Consider the following 17,112-nt stretch of genomic DNA (forward strand, 5'->3'; position numbering starts at 1 on the left):
AGGCTAAAAAACAAGGCACCTGATTAATTTTACTAGAGATAAAAAAATGTTCAGTACTATTATACACTTTAGTAACCAGTCGTTTGTTCTGATTGAACTGAACGCTTGGTTAAGTCTGAACACTAACAGCTTCCAGTTTCTCTTAGAATCAAATACAAAGTCCTTGGCAGCCTACCAAGAGTCTCCAGAACCGGGCTTCTGCCCTTCTTCTTGGACTTCACTTTGTACTATCTTCCCCACCAGTCATTTTGGTCTAAAAACCCATGAAGACTCCGGCGTTCATGTCACCATGGAGTCTGATGTCTGTTTCTAGTGCTGGGTAGCAAACCATCACCAAAACTTAGTGGCTTAATACAACTCATCCTATTTCCTCGTGATCCTGCGAGGCAGCTATCTGGGCTGGTCTGCCCTGGGACATTCACGCAGTCAGTCACTGGGCGGTGGGACAGGGGAATGGGTGACTATCAGCAGGACATGTTTTGCCAGCGGGCTTCTCCCCATCACGCTGCAGCAGGGGTCCAGGGGTGACAGTAGAAGCATTTTCTTGATCACAATCTCCCATTAGTAGGATGCGTTTCCTAAGAGCTTCCCATAGCTTTCACCTCCTAAAATACCATCTTTTCCAAGAGGCCTTTCCCAACCACTAGATTTGTAGTTTCTCACCCTACCTCCCCCATCGCCGTTCCATGATTAGGCTTGGCTTTTCCCATTAGAATCATCCATTGTTCCTTGCTCACTGGCCCATCTCCTCTTCAGGAGCAGGAACTTAATTCACATATTTCTTCTGCCACAACAGGGAAGACAACCAACTCCAAAAACAACTGCCAGCAGAGCACTAGTTAGGGAAGGGTACCTGAGGCTATTCCAAGGTAGTTAACTTAGAGCTTCACTATCAACCCTAAGACACCAGTTTAGAAGTTAGCTTTGTTAAGATCACCCAAACACAAATAAGCTCTCAATGAATCTCTGGTTTGTCCCAGTTAAGTGTACAAGGAATGAGGGTCGGAACTTGTCTCCATCCCCCCAAGCATAGTGGTGGCGAGTGTGTCAGCCCGTCACATGGGGTGTCCTGAACATCCGGCCACTCTAGCCACGCTCCCTCCACAGCAGGGGCCTCAAGATGGTTGGACTATCAGAATCATGCCTGAGCGCAATCAGTCCAGGTACAGAAGGTTTTACTATAAAAAATGACACCTTTCAATAGAATTTACTCAAATAAAAAGAGATCAAGTCATTACAGAATATTTTTCCACTTTATTTTTTTATGAATGGCAGACCTACTCAATAATTTTATTCAGTTTATTTAAATAAGGATAAGGCTACTTAAAAGACTTTTTACATACAAAAAATGTACATTACAAGGTTAAACTTTCTGTACTGAATTACAAAACCTGCACAAGCATTGAATAAAAGAGCACACTTAGAAACATTTGAAGTCCCACAGTAGTGAACAGAGGAAGCTCTTACATACATGTGATTTAATCTACTGGCAGTTTTACTTAATGTAAGTTTTTAAAAGGTCATTGCTACTGAATGAACCTCTAGATCACTTTTAAAATCATCTCTGAAAACTGAAGTCAACCAAAAAATTATTTCAAATAATAATTACCATTCTGAAGAATTTTAATACTAGCAAAAACATTATGGCCTCATAGTAGTAGTTGAACCAGCTTTTCAAAGGGCCCGGATCTGCCTACTGGAAAATGGTACAGCCTACAGCCACTGGAAGGCCGCGTTGAGCCCAGGGCCGCATGGCCTGGGGACGCTCCCGAGCCCACAGAGCAGTCCGGGATCCCTCATGTGGATGAGGGTTGGGGTCAGCCTAGCCTCACCCCGCAGCGAGTGAGCAGGGCCAAGCAACATGACTTGTAAACCTAAGCCTGAAGCTTAGGATCTACAAGAAGGAGAAAGGCGATGAAAGCAACGAGTGTGAAAATATGGGAAAGAGGACGAGAAAGGAAAACAGGGAACAAAAAGGGGGAGGAAGGAAACAAGACCACCTGCCAATGGCAGGAAGTGATCAAGTGCCATAACTACACCTTAGAAGCCACTCACTGACACAGTGCATTCACTTCCTACCCATAATGAGAAAACCTGGCTTTACTGAACTATAGAATCAAGAGCAACAACAGTAAGCCATGTTAGCAAGTAAAGAGGATTCCGAAGTTGTTAGCCATTCAAATCTAGTCCTTCTCAACGTCAAAGCTCACCAAAGCCACACTTCAAAATGTCAGACTCCTCGCACTACTGCCCAATTCCCGTCCCTCGGCAGGCCTCACATGTGGAGAAAGACACTGAAGACCAGTGCTCCAGGATGCTGGTGTATGTAACACATTTCAAACTCAAAATAGCTCAAGAACATGCTGCTACATGAGCACTGATTCTGAATTTCATAATATAAACTTCAATTTGAAGCAACAATGTTACACAGTTCAGCTGTTATTACCAACCTACTTTGTAAGTTAAATATACAAATTAAAAATTAATTTTGAGTAACTAAAAATAAGTTTCTACTGACTTAAAACTGTCAAATGGCTAACTCTCTCTTAACAAAGAGAGAAATGCAGATGAAAGCAGACCAAACTGAATAGAAAATAGAATCTGTCATTCTACCCTAAAATCTGCACTTTTCAAAATCTCCCTTAACATAGTTATGTGTAGGAATACACTTGTCCTTCAACAGTACTACATACATCAGCCCTGCAGATAACTGTGTTTAACAATTTGCCATAACATTAACAATTTAGGCAACACCTAGTATGTATCTGCTCTGCCTTATGTGTACAGACGTGTAGTCCGGGTCAAAGTGGGATGACTGAGGACTGCAGGTTGAAGTTTCAGTACAGTATTCCCCTGCAAGGTGGAATTAGTTCTGTGTAAGGCTACTCAATAGCTGATCTAAAATGCTTGTTTTAACAAATCGCAAGAGGAATGAGACTGCTCTAAAAAGTACTGAAAAGACAAACCCCAATTCAAAGATCAGTCATACAAGGGAAAGTATCAATTTTTCTTGTACTTGCTTAAAAACACAGCAGGAAAGAGGACACTAGAGCTTACCAATATGAGGTATAACCCTATTTTCTCACTGACTTCAACTATATAGTTGGAACAATACCACACACAAAACCTCAGTAGACACGCCTATGTGACAGCCCTGGGAGAGCATCCATTTTGCGCCAGCAGGGACCCAGCCAACTGGGACACCTCCATGCTGTCACTGTACTGACTTCTGACTTCAGTACCTCCTCTCCTGGCCTATCCGTATCACACCGAATGTCCCCCTTCAATGCCTTACTCCCTGGACTCTCTTAAATTCTACGATTCTACTCCCTCTTCCTGTTCACTAAACTTTCTGCCAACAGGTACCACCTCTAACATGATTACTGAATATTCACCTGAAGATTTTTAAAGTCAGCCTCATTAAGCTCCTGGAGGGAGAGATACCTGAGCTCAGAGTGAGATCACAGACTGCTCGTGAAAAAAGTAGGTAGGACAGCTGCATGACAAGAACATCCTGAATGGTGGGCCTGGGACGACACAGACCAGTCAACTCCTGAGAAATCCATTCTGTTATGACATCAAGAGAAGGAGCAACAGCGAGCACTTGAAGAACAGCAATTTTATCTGTATGTTCTGAGCACAGCAAATATCCTTTTCTTGGTGAACCTCAAGGGTGAACTGGCAGTATTTACTATAATACTGTGATGAACTATTATATTCTTTTGCTTGGGAAAAGAAATAAAAATTTTGAACTTCTAAAATATTTGAGTCTTTAAAAAACTCTGGAACAGACTAATGAGAATAATTCCTAAAATTTATCAGATGCTTTATACCAGACTTGTAGCTTACTGATTTGACTAGGGTCAAAATAAATGACTTATCCTAAGCCAATCATTTAAAAAGAAATTCTTTTCACTCTGGCTGGTGTGACTCAGCTGCCTGGGCATCATCCTGTGCATCGAAAGGTTGCTGGTTCAATTCCAGGTCAGGGCACATGCCCCAGCTGCGGGCCTGATCCCCAGTAGGGGGTGGGCAGAGGAGGCGGCCAATCGATGTTTCTCTCTCTCTCCCTTCTTCTAAAATCAATAAAAACATATTTTAAAATAAGAAATTCTTTTCTAATCAGGGAATAAAAGGCAATTTTTTTTTCCTTTTAAAGGAAGGGAGGAAGGCAGGTGGGGAGGGAAAGACTTCGTTTTCTTGAACCTAATTTTAAATCTCTTAGGAAATTTCAAAATAATCAAGCTCTCTGTAAATACTGTCAATATATGTGAACTTGTTTGAAAACTACAGTTATATTTACATTTTTGGAAACTTTCCTTCATGGCCATGTAACGTGTTGTATTTTCCTCTTTGCTTCGGGGGGCTTCAGGTTATTCTAAAAAGACATGAACAGAAATCAGTTTATACTTACAAACACATCAGAGAAGAACTGAAATGAACATTTTTAAACCATGGAGGTTTACTACCAACATACAAATGGCAGATCCTTGCTGCCATCTGCTGGAAAATATTTTAGGAGACTAGGAAAAAGAGCAAGACTCCCTGGCTCCCATTTCTCTAGCTGTGGTTCTCAAACGGCTGCACCTCAGAATCACCCTGGGCACTTACAAACATGTCCAGACCTGGGCGTTTTCCCAGACCAATTAGACTGGAACCCACAGATGGCAGGGATAAGGCTCTGACCTTTGATTTCTGAAGTTCTTTCAGGTGTCCCTAAGGTACACTCAGGGTTGAGACCACTGACTGCTCCTGGGCTGCTTCCTCCCTGCCGAGCCCATGTCCTCCCTCAATCTCACAATCCAGTATCTTTCACAGAACAGATTTTAAAAAACAGAATAAAAACCCACACCTCTGAGCCTGGCTGGTGTAGCTCAGTTGGTTGGAGCCTCTTTCCATACACCAAAGGATGGCTGATTTGATTTCCAGACAGGGCACACACCTAGGTTGTGGGTTCAATCCCCAGTCGGGACATGTATGGGAGGCAACCGATCGGTATTTCGTTCTCTCTCCCCCCTTCCTCTCTCTAAAATTAACAGAAAACATATCCTCACATGAGGATTAAAAATAAATAAAAATTCTAAAAATCATGCCTCTAGAAGAGTAAAAATTTTCTGAGTAGAAAAATGTTTTCTCAGAAACTGAAGAAAAATCCTTGACACTCACTGCTTGTTGTAATGAGGGCGGATTCTTCTCCCCATTCCTACCTGCCACCCTCTTCCTCTTTCCCACAACGGTGACTGAGTGAAGTGTTAAGGAAACATGGTATCAAAAGTGCACATTCTGGGGCCTAACAGACCTGAATTCTAACTGCAGTCTGGCCACATATTAACTCTGGAACCCTGGACAAGCTTACTTAAATTACCCAAGCTTCTGTTTTCTCATCTGTGAAATGGGAACCACCACTGTGTCTATATCACAGGACTGCTAAAAGGATTCAAGCAACTAATATAAGAGCTTAGGGCTGGTCAGATACACAGTAGCTTTCTTTTTCCAGGGTCTACTATTTTAGACTGTCTGAACTACTCCAAGTTTTGATCCCTTTGACATACAATTTGAAGATAGTAAAGCCAAAGTATCTACTATAGGAATGTGCTACAGACTGAGTGTCTGTGTCCCCTCAAAAGTCATGTGCTGAAACCTAACCCCCAATGTGATATTTGAAGGTGGGGCCTGTGGAGTGATTAGGTAATAGAAGTGAAGCCCCTCATAAATGGGACTAGTGTTCTTATAAGAGACCCCAGAAGGCTCCCCTGCCCCTCTGCCATATGAGGACACAGGGAAAGGCAGCTGTGAGCCAGGAAGTGGGCTTTCCCCAGAAAAAGAATCTGCCAGTGCTTTGATTCTGGACTCCCAGACTCCAGGACTATAAGAAGTAAATGTTTACTGCGTGAGCCATCGTCAATGTGTTTTTTGTTACAGCAGTCTGAAAGGACTAAGACAAGGAATAAAGACTATAAAACTGCTGGATGTGTACATAATCTCATAAATTAAACTCTAAATAAACTGTGTAACTATCAAATTTGCCAGCATATAAAATGCTTAAGTATAGAACACAACCTAGTGGATTCCCCAAATGTCCTCTATCCCTCCCCAAGGATAGGGAAATTTGAGGGGCAGGGGAGTCAAATGATAAATCCTAAAGACTCTAGTGTGGTTTTAAGGTCAGTGCCACCGGAACGTGCGACCCTGCACAAATTACTTAACACACTGAGCCTTGCTACAGAAGAGTATGTCTTTTAGTTGCAAGCTAATTAAAGGATCTAAATGAGAAAAATGCAGGGTAACTGCCTAAGAGATTCTTTCTCTCTTTATACATTTTAAGCAAAAAACAAAACAAAACCCTATGAGTGTACTTTTGCAAAAAGCATTAGTTTATCATCATGGATTTTAAAATTCCAGGGTTCAAACACATGAGAAATGAGAGGTACAAATAAGAGATCATGCAAGGGTTAAGAAACAGCTTGCAGCACAGCTGCCTGACAGAGCCCTTGTTTCCCCTCAGGAGCAGGGACCCACCGGCACTCACCGCGGCCTCAGTTTCCTCTTTAGGAGCAGCTCGCTTTAGCTTCACTGGAGTAGTTCCCACGGGGGACAGAGGCGGCAACTTCACGGGGCCCAAAGGACCTTTCCCATGTGCTAAGTCATGGTTCTGTTTAGTGTCATTATTACTGTGTTCCATTTTATTGTTCATAGGCAAATTGGAAGACAAAATTAGGGGCGAAACGCTGGAAGAAGAATCTGCTAACTTTCGAAAGGCATTACTGGTAAAGCCTGCCTGGGGGGGATGCCTGAGTCGGTCATTATCCCCATTCTCCGTCTTCTTCACTTTTATGCTTGTGCTTGTTGAACTTCCATCAAACACAATGAGGGGTCTTTTCTTTGACACATCTACAGTGCTACTCCTGAAATTGAAGAGACGCATTCATGAAAAATACCTCTGGAATGGCAAAGCAGTTACTGGACTGGAAACTTCTAACAATGACCAAAAAAAAGGACTGGTAAGACAAGAATCTACTGTAAGTAAGACCACTGGAAATGAAATTTTCTGTTATATTCTAAATGAAATAACAATTTTTTGGTGCTTTAAAGTTTCAATATTTATTGACGTGAAATTTAAAGATAGCTTTATTGTATACACAAGAGTTATTTTTAAAATATCAGTCAACCAACTACCCCAGAACTTAAAACAGAATTTCCTAGTGACTAAAATTTTTTTTTAATTTTGAAAAATCACCATCTTATTAATGGGGTTATCTTGACCTTGTATTATTATTTAGAAAGGATAATAAACTATAAAACTATGCCAAGACTACCATAGCGACAGTCTACATACAATGATACAGAGCATTCTATTTCATTCATTAAGGTCTCTTTAAAGACAAAGCATTTTCTAAACCAACTGTAACATTTGTATGACTTTAATTTTAAAATTTAGGAAGTCTTCATATTTAGCTTCTGAAAACCTAATTTCCACTTTAATCATGAAAATAATAAAAGCACTCATTTGATCATTATTCTTTATACTTCAAACAGCAGATTTATGATAAAGAAAACTTTTTAATTAAACATGTTAAAAGAATGTGAGCAGGAAGAAGCCTTCAGCCTTGCTACTCGACCTTGCTACTTCAGCCTTACTGTTCCAGGGCATCTTCGGAGCTTGGAAGAAATTCAGAATCTGCCTTTTAACCAGATCCCAGGTGATAGGCCATGCTCATCAATTCCTGGGTCACCAATGACAACCATTTAGTAGAAGATGAAAAATAAGCTCACTGTAACCCACTGCCACTGCAGGAGGGAAACTAAAGGACTCAGAGTAGGTGCATCAGCTGTGAGAGTTCAGTCTAAGAGTCGAGGCACTTCAAGTGTGCACTGCAATAAAGCCCTGGCCCTGGCTCTGTGTGACCTGGGTATGTCATAGCACTTCTCTAGAGCTCAGCTCCTCCAGAGATGATTTAATAGGCGATTCAGTAACACCTGATCTTTCAGATTATCCAGCTTTAATGCTCAGATACAGGAGTGAAATTGTGATTTTTAAAAATAGAGCGAAAGATCCGTTCCAAAATGACACTGAGGGACTAAAAAGGACTGTCATGTGAAGTGTATATAACAGGATCGAAAGCTTTGCTTAGGACAATGTGCCTGAATGTGAAGACAAAGAAAATACTTTCGTAGTAAGAGTCAGCAGAAGTAAATTAAAGACATGCACAGCATAATCCATAAATTTATGAAAGATGACACTAATATACAGCCTGTATCAACATGCAACCATTAAGCTAAAAAGATGCTCAATCTGAATTGAATGCGAGGCTGCACATTTATTTACTTTCCAAAAGACTCTGAGCATACATGAGCATTCTTCCAACTATTCTACTCCTTGGGGAATAATCTTTGGGGAATAATCTCCCAATCGGTCATGACGGTTCTTCATTCGTCGTTACTAGAGATTGAAACCAGGAATCAACGTAGAATGGCATTCTCCCTCACCCCACCTTCCCGTCACTACTGCATTGCCCATGACAGAACTTTACAAACAGAAGGCTCTAAAAGGAAATTCAGTAATGAATCAGTAACATGCACTTGCAATAATAGAGACATAGGAAAAGAAATAACTAGCCCCCTTAAGGATCTTTGGGTACTTTGTCCTAATTAACTAACCAACTATACTGATTAATCACATGTACCTTTAAAAGGGAAATTCAGCCCGGTCGGGCGTGGCTCAGCGGTTGAGCATTGACCTAGGATCCAGGAGATTGTGGTTCGATTCCTGCCCGGGTTGTGGGTTCAATCCCCAGTCGGGGGCGTGCAGGAGGCAGCCGATCAATGACAACTCTATCATCATTGATGTTTCTATCTCTCTCCCTCTCTCTTCCTCTCTCTGAAATCAATAAAGATATATTTAAAAAAATAAAAGGGAAATTCACTTGCTTGTCGTTCTATAAACAATTCTCTGAAATTTAAAAATTTTAAATAGTGTCCTTGAAACTACAAGAGTCTCTTCATTTCTATATTATTCAAATATCTTAGAGTCTTGACTCTATTTTTTATCACAATTCAGCATATGTTGTTGACTCTACCTCTAACATACATCCAGGCTCCAACTACTTCTTATCAAGTCCACTACTACCTCAGCCGGTCACCATCAGCTATTGCCTGGATTACTGCAATCTCCTAATTGGCTTCCCTGTTCCCCTCCCTGACCTTAAATCACTTCTCACTACAGCAGCCACCATTACCCTGTTAAAAGATACATCAGATGGTATTATCACTCTGTTGAAAACCCTCCAGTGCCCTTTCAACAGTAAAACCACAGTTCTCACAATGACTTACAAAGTTTTCGTGATCTGACCATCTCCACTCACCCCCAATTAACCTGTCCCTACCCTCCCTTTGAGTCTCTCCACCCCAGCCCTGGTGGCCTTTGTTGTTCATAGGCGCACTCCTGACCCCGATTCTTGTATTCTGCCTGGAATGTTAGCTTGCTCTCTGCTCTCTAGATCTCTATTGGAACAGCATTTCTCAGTGAGGTTGTTCCTGGCCACTTTAACTAAGACTGTAATCCCTCTCACTGCTTTTTCTTCTTACCATCCATCATAGTGTAACACACCATATATTTTACTTAACTTTTTAATTATGTTTCTTCCTATTAAAATGTGAGCAGGGAATTTTGTTAGTTTTAGTCATGCACAATGCCTGGTGCTCAATAAATAGTTGTTGAGTAAACAAAAAAATTTTAACCTAAGTTTACCTGGGGAAAAAAGACAAGCAAAATTGTTTAGTCATATAAGATAAAACCAGAACCACTGAAAAGTACCTTTTAGTCTCATTTTTTAGCTCATGTTGTTCTCTTTTCTTTTCCATCATCTTCCCCCATCTATTCTTTGGCAAATCTCTCTGAGGCAATGGTATTGCATGCTGAACATAAAGATCAGTAAGATTGTCTTTGTTTATTCTTACGTCATTTTCAACAGTTATGTTCTTCTGTGGAAAAGGAAACAAGAGCAATATTATAAATAGGTTAAGCTCTGTAAATATTAGGTTCAGCCTCATTCTAAAGGCAATGGTCACAGGTCCTCAGTGTGACGACTGCTGTCCACAAGTGTTCAGCCAACACACGAGGCAGCAAGAGCATTTCCAATAACATAGTCCCAGTCTATGAAAGGAACTGAAGATGGATGACTGCCTGGGGTCAAAACCAGACAAAAGGAAAGTAACGAGGGAAGGAAACGAGGATGGCAATGAGATCATGGGCTCTTTAACTGCAACTCTGAAGGGCCTGGAAACGTGTATTCAGCAGAAATAACGAAACAAATCCAATCCATGTCTTGTGTTCACTTCCCCCAATCTCTTTTTTCCCTTCAAAACTTAAAAGCACAAATTTTACTCCCTTTCTCTCTTGTACTAGATGATCCTTTATTATCAATTTTCACCTTGTACTCACTGAGAGATATGTGGAAACCCTGGGGGTTCTCTTAGACAACAGGCCCAGAGAATTCACTGGCAGGTTAGTTTGGGAAGCACTGCTTAAGGGCAGAGGTGCTCAAACTGCGGTTCCTGAACTAGCAGCAAGAACTTGTTAAAAACGCAGACTTTCAGGCCATACCCCAGAACTACTGACTCTGACACTCTGTGGATGAAGCCCAGCAATAAATGTGTTTTAACAGGCCCTGGGAGACTCTGATGTACCTAGGAAGTTTGAAACGCAGGCAAAGGTAACTGACATCACTAAAATAATCCACTTGGCAGAGGGGCTTGATGAAATTATAGTGCTGAAGGTTTAGAAAACACCAAAAAACAAAATATGCTACATAAAACGCCAAGGAAACGGTCAATAATTCTCTACCACTTTAAACAAAATTTATCACTTTTTGCTTCTTTTTCAACTACTATCAGAGGCCATATTAGCTGAAAAAGAGCAAAGGCTACACTGAGAACTCTGAACCCCGAATTCTCCTCCTAGCTGCATTATTTACCGCAGTTAAATAATGGTGTGACTTTAAATCAGGTAGTTCACCTCTCTGGGACTCAGTTTCCTCATCTTTAATCGAGGTGAGAGTGTGGAGAATGCCTCCCAGCCCCGACGGTTTCTGATCACTACCCTTATTTCGGTTCTTGCCCATCCTTCCCCCGCCCCTCGTCCTCGCTTACACACAGGCCGCGGGGGTCGCCTAGGATTCCTTTGCGAGTCATCAAGAACCCAAAAAGGTAAGTCCTAATCCCCAGGAATTCCTGTTATGCTAAGGGCGTCTCTTTTCCGGAGGGGGCGTGGGGAGACCTGATCGGTCAGTACGGAGAGTCGCACAAACCGGGCGGGAGGAGCGAAGGCAGCGGGTGTGTCCGCCGCCAGAGGATACTTGGGGCGGGCGCGGGTCTGAGCATTTCTGCCCCCGGGCCTCTCGAATACCACCCCCACGCCCGGCCGGCCCGAGCCCCTCCCCCCGGGCCGGCCCCAACCCCTCTCCCCGCAGGGCCCGCCCGAGCCCCTCTCCCCGCCGGGACCCCGGAGCACCTCTCACCCCCGGTCCGGCCCGAGCCTCTCTACTCGCCAGGCCCCCCGAGAACCTCTTCCCCGGGACCCCCGGAGCAGCTCTCGCGCCGGGTCCCCGCGCCCAGGCCCCCGCCCAGGCGCCCACCTGCTCCAGCGTGAGGAGGAGGAACTCCTGCGACAGCAACTCAGGGTGCAGCAGCAGCTCCGAGTCCGCGCAGGGGCGGCCGCCCACATCCCCCGCCATCGTCGTCGCCAGGAGACCCCGGCCGGCTACCCACAAGGCCCCGCGCAGGACGCGTCCCGGAAGTGACGTGCCGGTGCTCGGGGGTGTCGTCACTCCGGCGCGCCGCGGCGTCCTCCCCGCGCGGCTGCGGGCTGGAGCTGGCCGCCGCGGGGGGTCCTCCCGGGGAGACATGGAAGCGGTGGCTGCCGAGGACGCGGCGGCATTTCTAGTCCGGCGAGAGGATGGCGAAGCGAAGGTCGCGCCTCCTGTGATGCCGACTGCGGAGGCCGCAGGGACCCCCGGGGTCGCCTCGCGCGGGGCCGGATGGCCCCAGACATTCACCTCAATGGGGCGCTTTGTCGCTTCTGAGATTGTCCACGTTTTCTTTCTTAAACATGCTTATCGCTTGTTTCCTAATCCTGCTTTTATCTGCTGTAGGGCCAGGGACTTTAGTTCCCGGTGCCCAGCACACAGTAGGCACTTAAGTATTGGTTTCCTGAAGTAATAGTCCAGTTAACCTGCTCGCCGGTGAGAACGACTGACTGAGCGCCGGTGACCACGTCCACACGTTTCTAGACGTTGACTGTGGGTCAGGCGCTGCGTTCTCTATAGATGCCCTCATTCCCCAGGACAGCCCCACGGGATGCACACGAGATGCTGGAGTGCTTATTTTTTCAGACGAGGAAACAGACATGGGATAACTTGCTCAAGATCAGAGAATGAAGAAATAGCAAGACTAACATTCAAGTACATTTTCTCTGCGCTTGTAACTACAATGGAGTAACAGTTGTTTGTTTTTTAAACAAAATCTGGTAGTGCTGATTAACCTCTAGTAATTTACTGAAAAATCTTTTCTATTTCCCTTTCATCTTTTATGGCGGGGATATACATCCCAAAGTATTTTGCACATTAAAACTTAAACTTGCAGACAGTTCCCAAGGCTTGTGGTTTGCATCTTCTATGATGTATTGTTTTATTGGAAGTTACTGCATTGTCTACAAAAATGAACATCCGAGGATGCCAAAAGATAAACCTTGAAAGAGAATTGTAAAATAAGTGAGATGCTAAATCAAAAAGATAAAGTTGAGCGGTGTTTTGCAGTTTACCGTCGTTTATGTATGTGATGCTTTATCTGGAAACTGAATTTCAGAGCTGGGCAGAATTACAAGTTACTCAGCTCAGTTCTTTCATTTTAGTGCTGAGGAAGTGGATCTGAAGGAGATTAAATAACTTGCCAAAATTCAACAGAGTTTTAGAACTGAGCTGAGGCAAGTATTTGGATGTCCCAATTTGGAGCTATGTGTATTAACTTCATGGTATTAGCATCATGGCATTCCATGTCCAAAATCTGATTTCATTTTCATGACAGCAGTGAAACTAGTGTGACTGGTATTATCTCCATTTCCTCCACCAAAAGGCAAATACATTGTTTTAGTGGCAAAAGCAGCTGCCTTGAAAGGAGCCTTGGAAGCCAGACCTCAGTTCAGATTTTGTCCGGCTGCACCAAGATTTGAGTGAGTCCCTCAAGTCTCTCAGCTTCAGTCTTTTTAAATTTTATTTTATTTTTATCATTATTGTTGAAATTATTACAGGTGTCCTCTTTTTTTAAAAAAAAACTACTACTGGCTTTCTTGTAAAACCCATCTCAGGACGCCTGATAATGAGCTCCTTCAGTGTCTCTTATATCTCTGTTCTCAGCACCTAGCACAGTGCTGTACACAGTATATGAGCAGTGTGTGCTGAATGAATGTCAGTAAACCTTTCCAGCTCCTCCAGACCATCTTAACTGACCTCCCCTCACCAAACCTCCAGAGCACATTCTGTTTTACCTTAGGATATGGTTAGGAGGGTATATCTTCCACATATCCCACTAAATCAGTGGTTCTCAAAACTGAGTGAGCATTAGAGTCACCTGGAGAGCTTGTCACCCCCAAGCTTCTGACTTAGGAGGTTTGGATAGGGCACAGGAATTTGCATTTATAACAACTTCCAAGGTGATGCTGGGACTGCTGATTACTCATCATGCTTTAGAAACCACTGAACTAAATTAAGCTGCTTGAGGGCAGGGACTATGTCCTCATTTCAGTGTCGCCAGCCGCCTCTGCCATGGTAGTACCTGGCACATGGGAGCTGCTCAAGCGATAGTTGATTGGAATAACAGTCCAAAAACTTTATTTCTTACTGAATCTAGACTACAAGTATATGAATATGTGTATACAGTGTATCATTAAATGAGCTAGAACATGTAAAATCTCTTGAAACATGTTTGCTAAAAGAAATCATTGCCCCGTTTGGGGTCCCTTAGTTGGTTGGGTGTCCTCCCTTGCACCAAAAGGTTGCCTGTTCGATTCCTAGTCAGGGCACATGCCCAGGTTTCGGGCTCAATCCCCAGTGGGGCGTTTGCAGGAGGGAGCAGATCAATGTCCCACTCGCACATTGGTGTTTCTCTCTCCCTGCCTCTCTAAAAATTAATAAAAATATTTCTTAAAAATCATAAATTTAACCTTTCTTTGATTAACCTCATTATTCTAAACTGATATCCAAATTAGTTGTGTACTTTTAACAAGAAAGCTTATAAATTAGAGTAACAGAGTTTTAGCATTAAAAGCCTCTTTTAACGATATTGTCAGGAATTCTAAGTATTGGTTGAGTGCATCCTACATGGAAATAGACACAGCAAAAACTCAATAGACACACTGTACAGCCAGTGAAGAACCTTAGGTGTATGGGTGAGTGTGAGGGTGTTACGTTGTGAGAGTAGATGGCAACTATTAAAAGCATTCAGTTGTGTTCAACTCTTCATCATCATCTATGAGAACACATCTTTTTCACATGCTATAAATATTTGTAACTAGTATGGACCCAAGGGATATTGAATAAATATTAATAAATGAAGTTAATTAATAATTTCTTTGAAAAACATGACTGATATTTCTTCTTAAATGTAATCCAAACAACATGAGGAATTTAGAATTAGCCCTGGTGCAGGTATTTCCACGGTTATGGAATAATTATTTTCATATAGGCTCCTGTCATGTGTGAAATAGACTTCTCAGAGTTCCAGGAGGAACCAATGTTTCCAGATGGAGTAACGCGCATATGTGTATGCCATTTTAAGAATCCTATGGGAAATCCTTTCATAACGGAAGTAATTATTTCTGAATTCTTTTCCCCCTTTTTTGTTAATATACATTTTTACTCCTATATTATTTAAAGCAGGACACAAATGTTCTGTTGTTACTACAGCGGAATTTGGGGTAAGTCATACAGTTGTTTTTGCCTCCATCAACTCATCTGTAAAATGGAGAGATTAATAGCACTTACTTCGTAGGGACATGGGGAGGCTAAAGTGAGATCATTGCTGCAAGGCCCTTAGCCCAGCGTCGGGCAGTCAGGAGGTGTCCCCTCTGCGCCTGGTTCCTTGCAGCTGGGCACCGTGCAAATGTGGGGTTCTCGGCCGGCCTCAGCGATCGGCGGTGGGGAGCACCGCCAGCAAGTCCGCGCCCCAGGCCGACTCTGCAGTCAGATGGCGGAGTGGTTACGCTCTCCCCAGGATTGGCTGGCTGGCTGGCTGGCTGGCTGGCTGGCTGGGCGATTCATTCATTCAGCCAGCGTTTCCCGGGCGTTAGAAACGAGAGTGGAGCAGATCAGACCAGGCCAGCGCCTTCCCCGCGCGGCGCGCCGCGGGCGGGGAGGGGAGCGCGCGCAGACAGCCTCGCCGGCACTGCGGGAGCGCCCACCCTGTGCCAGGCGCTGTCTGGTGCTTTACAGGAATTATCTCACTTCCCCCCGGCCGCCCCGCGACGCAGGAGCTGTGTGGCCCCGCGGAAAGGAGGCGACGGGCCCGGGGGGTGCCCCCTCGGCCGCTGCGCCGGGGGAGGGATTCCTACCGCCCCGGCGTCCCGGCGGCCGCGGAGGGGCGATGGCGCAGGGACACCGGCTCCCGCCTCCCGCGCAGGGCGGCCGCCCCACGTGACGGGAAGCGGCGGCTGAGCGGCCGGACCAGCCCGGGAGCCGCGGCCGGGAGCGGGCGGCGGGCGGCGGGCGGCGGGGCCCAGGCCTCGGGGCCGGCGGGACGCGGAGGCCGGGGCGGCGCGCCGGTGAGTGCGGAGGGCCGCGGGCTGCGGGGCTGCGGCGCAACCCAGAGGGCGCGGAGCGGGCGGCCGGGGGGCGGGGACCCGCGGGGAAGCGAGTGGGTGCCTGGGGGTCGGAGCGGGCAGGTGTGCGCGGGGCGGTGCGCGGGGGACAGGTGCCCGTCGGACCCTGGGCAGGCGTGCGAGTGTGGGGCCGGGGTGCACGTGCGCGCGGGCCGGGCAGGCGCGCCGGAGGTGGGGTCCGCGCTGTGGGTGTTGGGGCGCGTGAGGAGGGAGTGGGTGCGGAGTGGCTGTGCGTCTGGGGAAGGGCTGAGCCCTGGTCCTTGACTTGGGGCGGCTGTTGGTTTTCTGGAGGCCGGAGCCGGGGATCACTGTGGCCCTGCGCCCCTGGCCCCTCCGCCCCGGGTGTGGACGGCTGTTATCGCTGTACTTGATGTTTCCTGAAGCTCTTGGGATTTCGGAACTCAGTTCCGGGTCACACGGGGCCCGACTTGTTGCCCTGAACCCCGAGACTGGGCAGAGTGTGTCGGGGAGGAGGGCGGAGACCTCGCCCCTGCTCCTCGCCCAGGGGCGGAAAGCCGCCACCCCCCCGCGATTCGCCCCCTCCCTGGCCCTCCTGGGGTGCAGGTGAAGCTGGGTTTTCAGCTACCGCCCTGTGCGTAAAGTGGGGACGACTAGAGACAGAAGCTGCCCTCTGTCTCCAGTTGTCCGCTGCTGTCATTGTTTCTGCTCTGGGACTGTTGGGTAACCCTCACAAAGTCCCCAGGCCGCTCTGGGGCCCAACTGGCTGCAGGAAATGGGGGTTTGAAGTGCTTCTTAATGCAAATGACTATTGGGTGCTGGGGTTTAATCTCTGATGAAATGCTAGTGGGCCGGCGCCTGGCCGTCCCAGGGAAGGAAGCTGCCCAAGTGATTGTAGTGACAGGTTGAGGCCCTGCAGTGAGCTGGCTTACCTGGAGCCAGAGCTCAGGAGTAGATGGCAGTGAGTGCCCACTGCACCCTCCTCCTGGACTTGCTGCTTTCTGTTGGTCAGCACCATGGTCACATAGGAAGGAACATCTGGCCAGCTGCTTCCTTTTCCTTCCAGATCTGCCAGCCAAGCAGCCTTAGCAGCCACTAGAGCTGCCTCTTTCTTTTTCTTTTTTTCATTTTGATTTTTTTTTTATCATGGTATTAACGGGGTAATTCTTAAAAATTTTATCTTTATTGTTGTCCCCCCCAATTGATCTCCTCCACCCTGCATCTGCCCCCACCCTCAGGCCTTCACCACACTATTGTCCGTGTCCATGGGTTATGCACATAAACAT

At 45.7% G+C, this 17,112-nt stretch overlaps 1 protein-coding gene across 1 annotated transcript; it reads right to left on the reverse strand.

The window, feature by feature from the left end:
- Nucleotides 1–1,234: 1,234 nt before the first annotated feature.
- Nucleotides 1,235–11,733, reverse strand: TSLIG2 (tRNA splicing ligase complex subunit 2). Its single transcript, XM_016199473.2, has 4 exons — nt 11,634–11,733; nt 9,815–9,981; nt 6,530–6,905; nt 1,235–4,378 (listed from the first exon to the last, which is right to left on the reverse strand). Exons 1-4 carry the CDS (start codon nt 11,730–11,732, stop codon nt 4,322–4,324), a joined length of 699 nt encoding a protein of 232 aa, XP_016054959.2. The 5' UTR covers nt 11,733; the 3' UTR covers nt 1,235–4,321.
- Nucleotides 11,734–17,112: the final 5,379 nt, after the last annotated feature.

This window comes from Miniopterus natalensis, chromosome 13 (genome assembly GCF_054644295.1).
Source record: "Miniopterus natalensis isolate mMinNat1 chromosome 13, mMinNat1.hap1, whole genome shotgun sequence".
NCBI lineage: Eukaryota > Metazoa > Chordata > Mammalia > Chiroptera > Miniopteridae > Miniopterus > Miniopterus natalensis.

What these genes read in the sequence shown, in the direction of transcription:
- TSLIG2 (XM_016199473.2), bottom strand. Translation starts at nt 11,732, where the DNA reads ATGGCGGGGGATGTGGGCGGCCGCCCCTGCGCGGACTCGGAGCTGCTG. An exon ending in TCCTCCTCACGCTGGAGCAG is followed by an intron (nt 9,982 to 11,633) that starts GTGGGCGCCTGG and finishes CCTTTTCCACAG; the next exon opens with AAGAACATAACTGTTGAAAA. An exon ending in CTAAAAAATGAGACTAAAAG is followed by an intron (nt 6,906 to 9,814) that starts GTACTTTTCAGT and finishes CTTCAATTTCAG; the next exon opens with GAGTAGCACTGTAGATGTGT.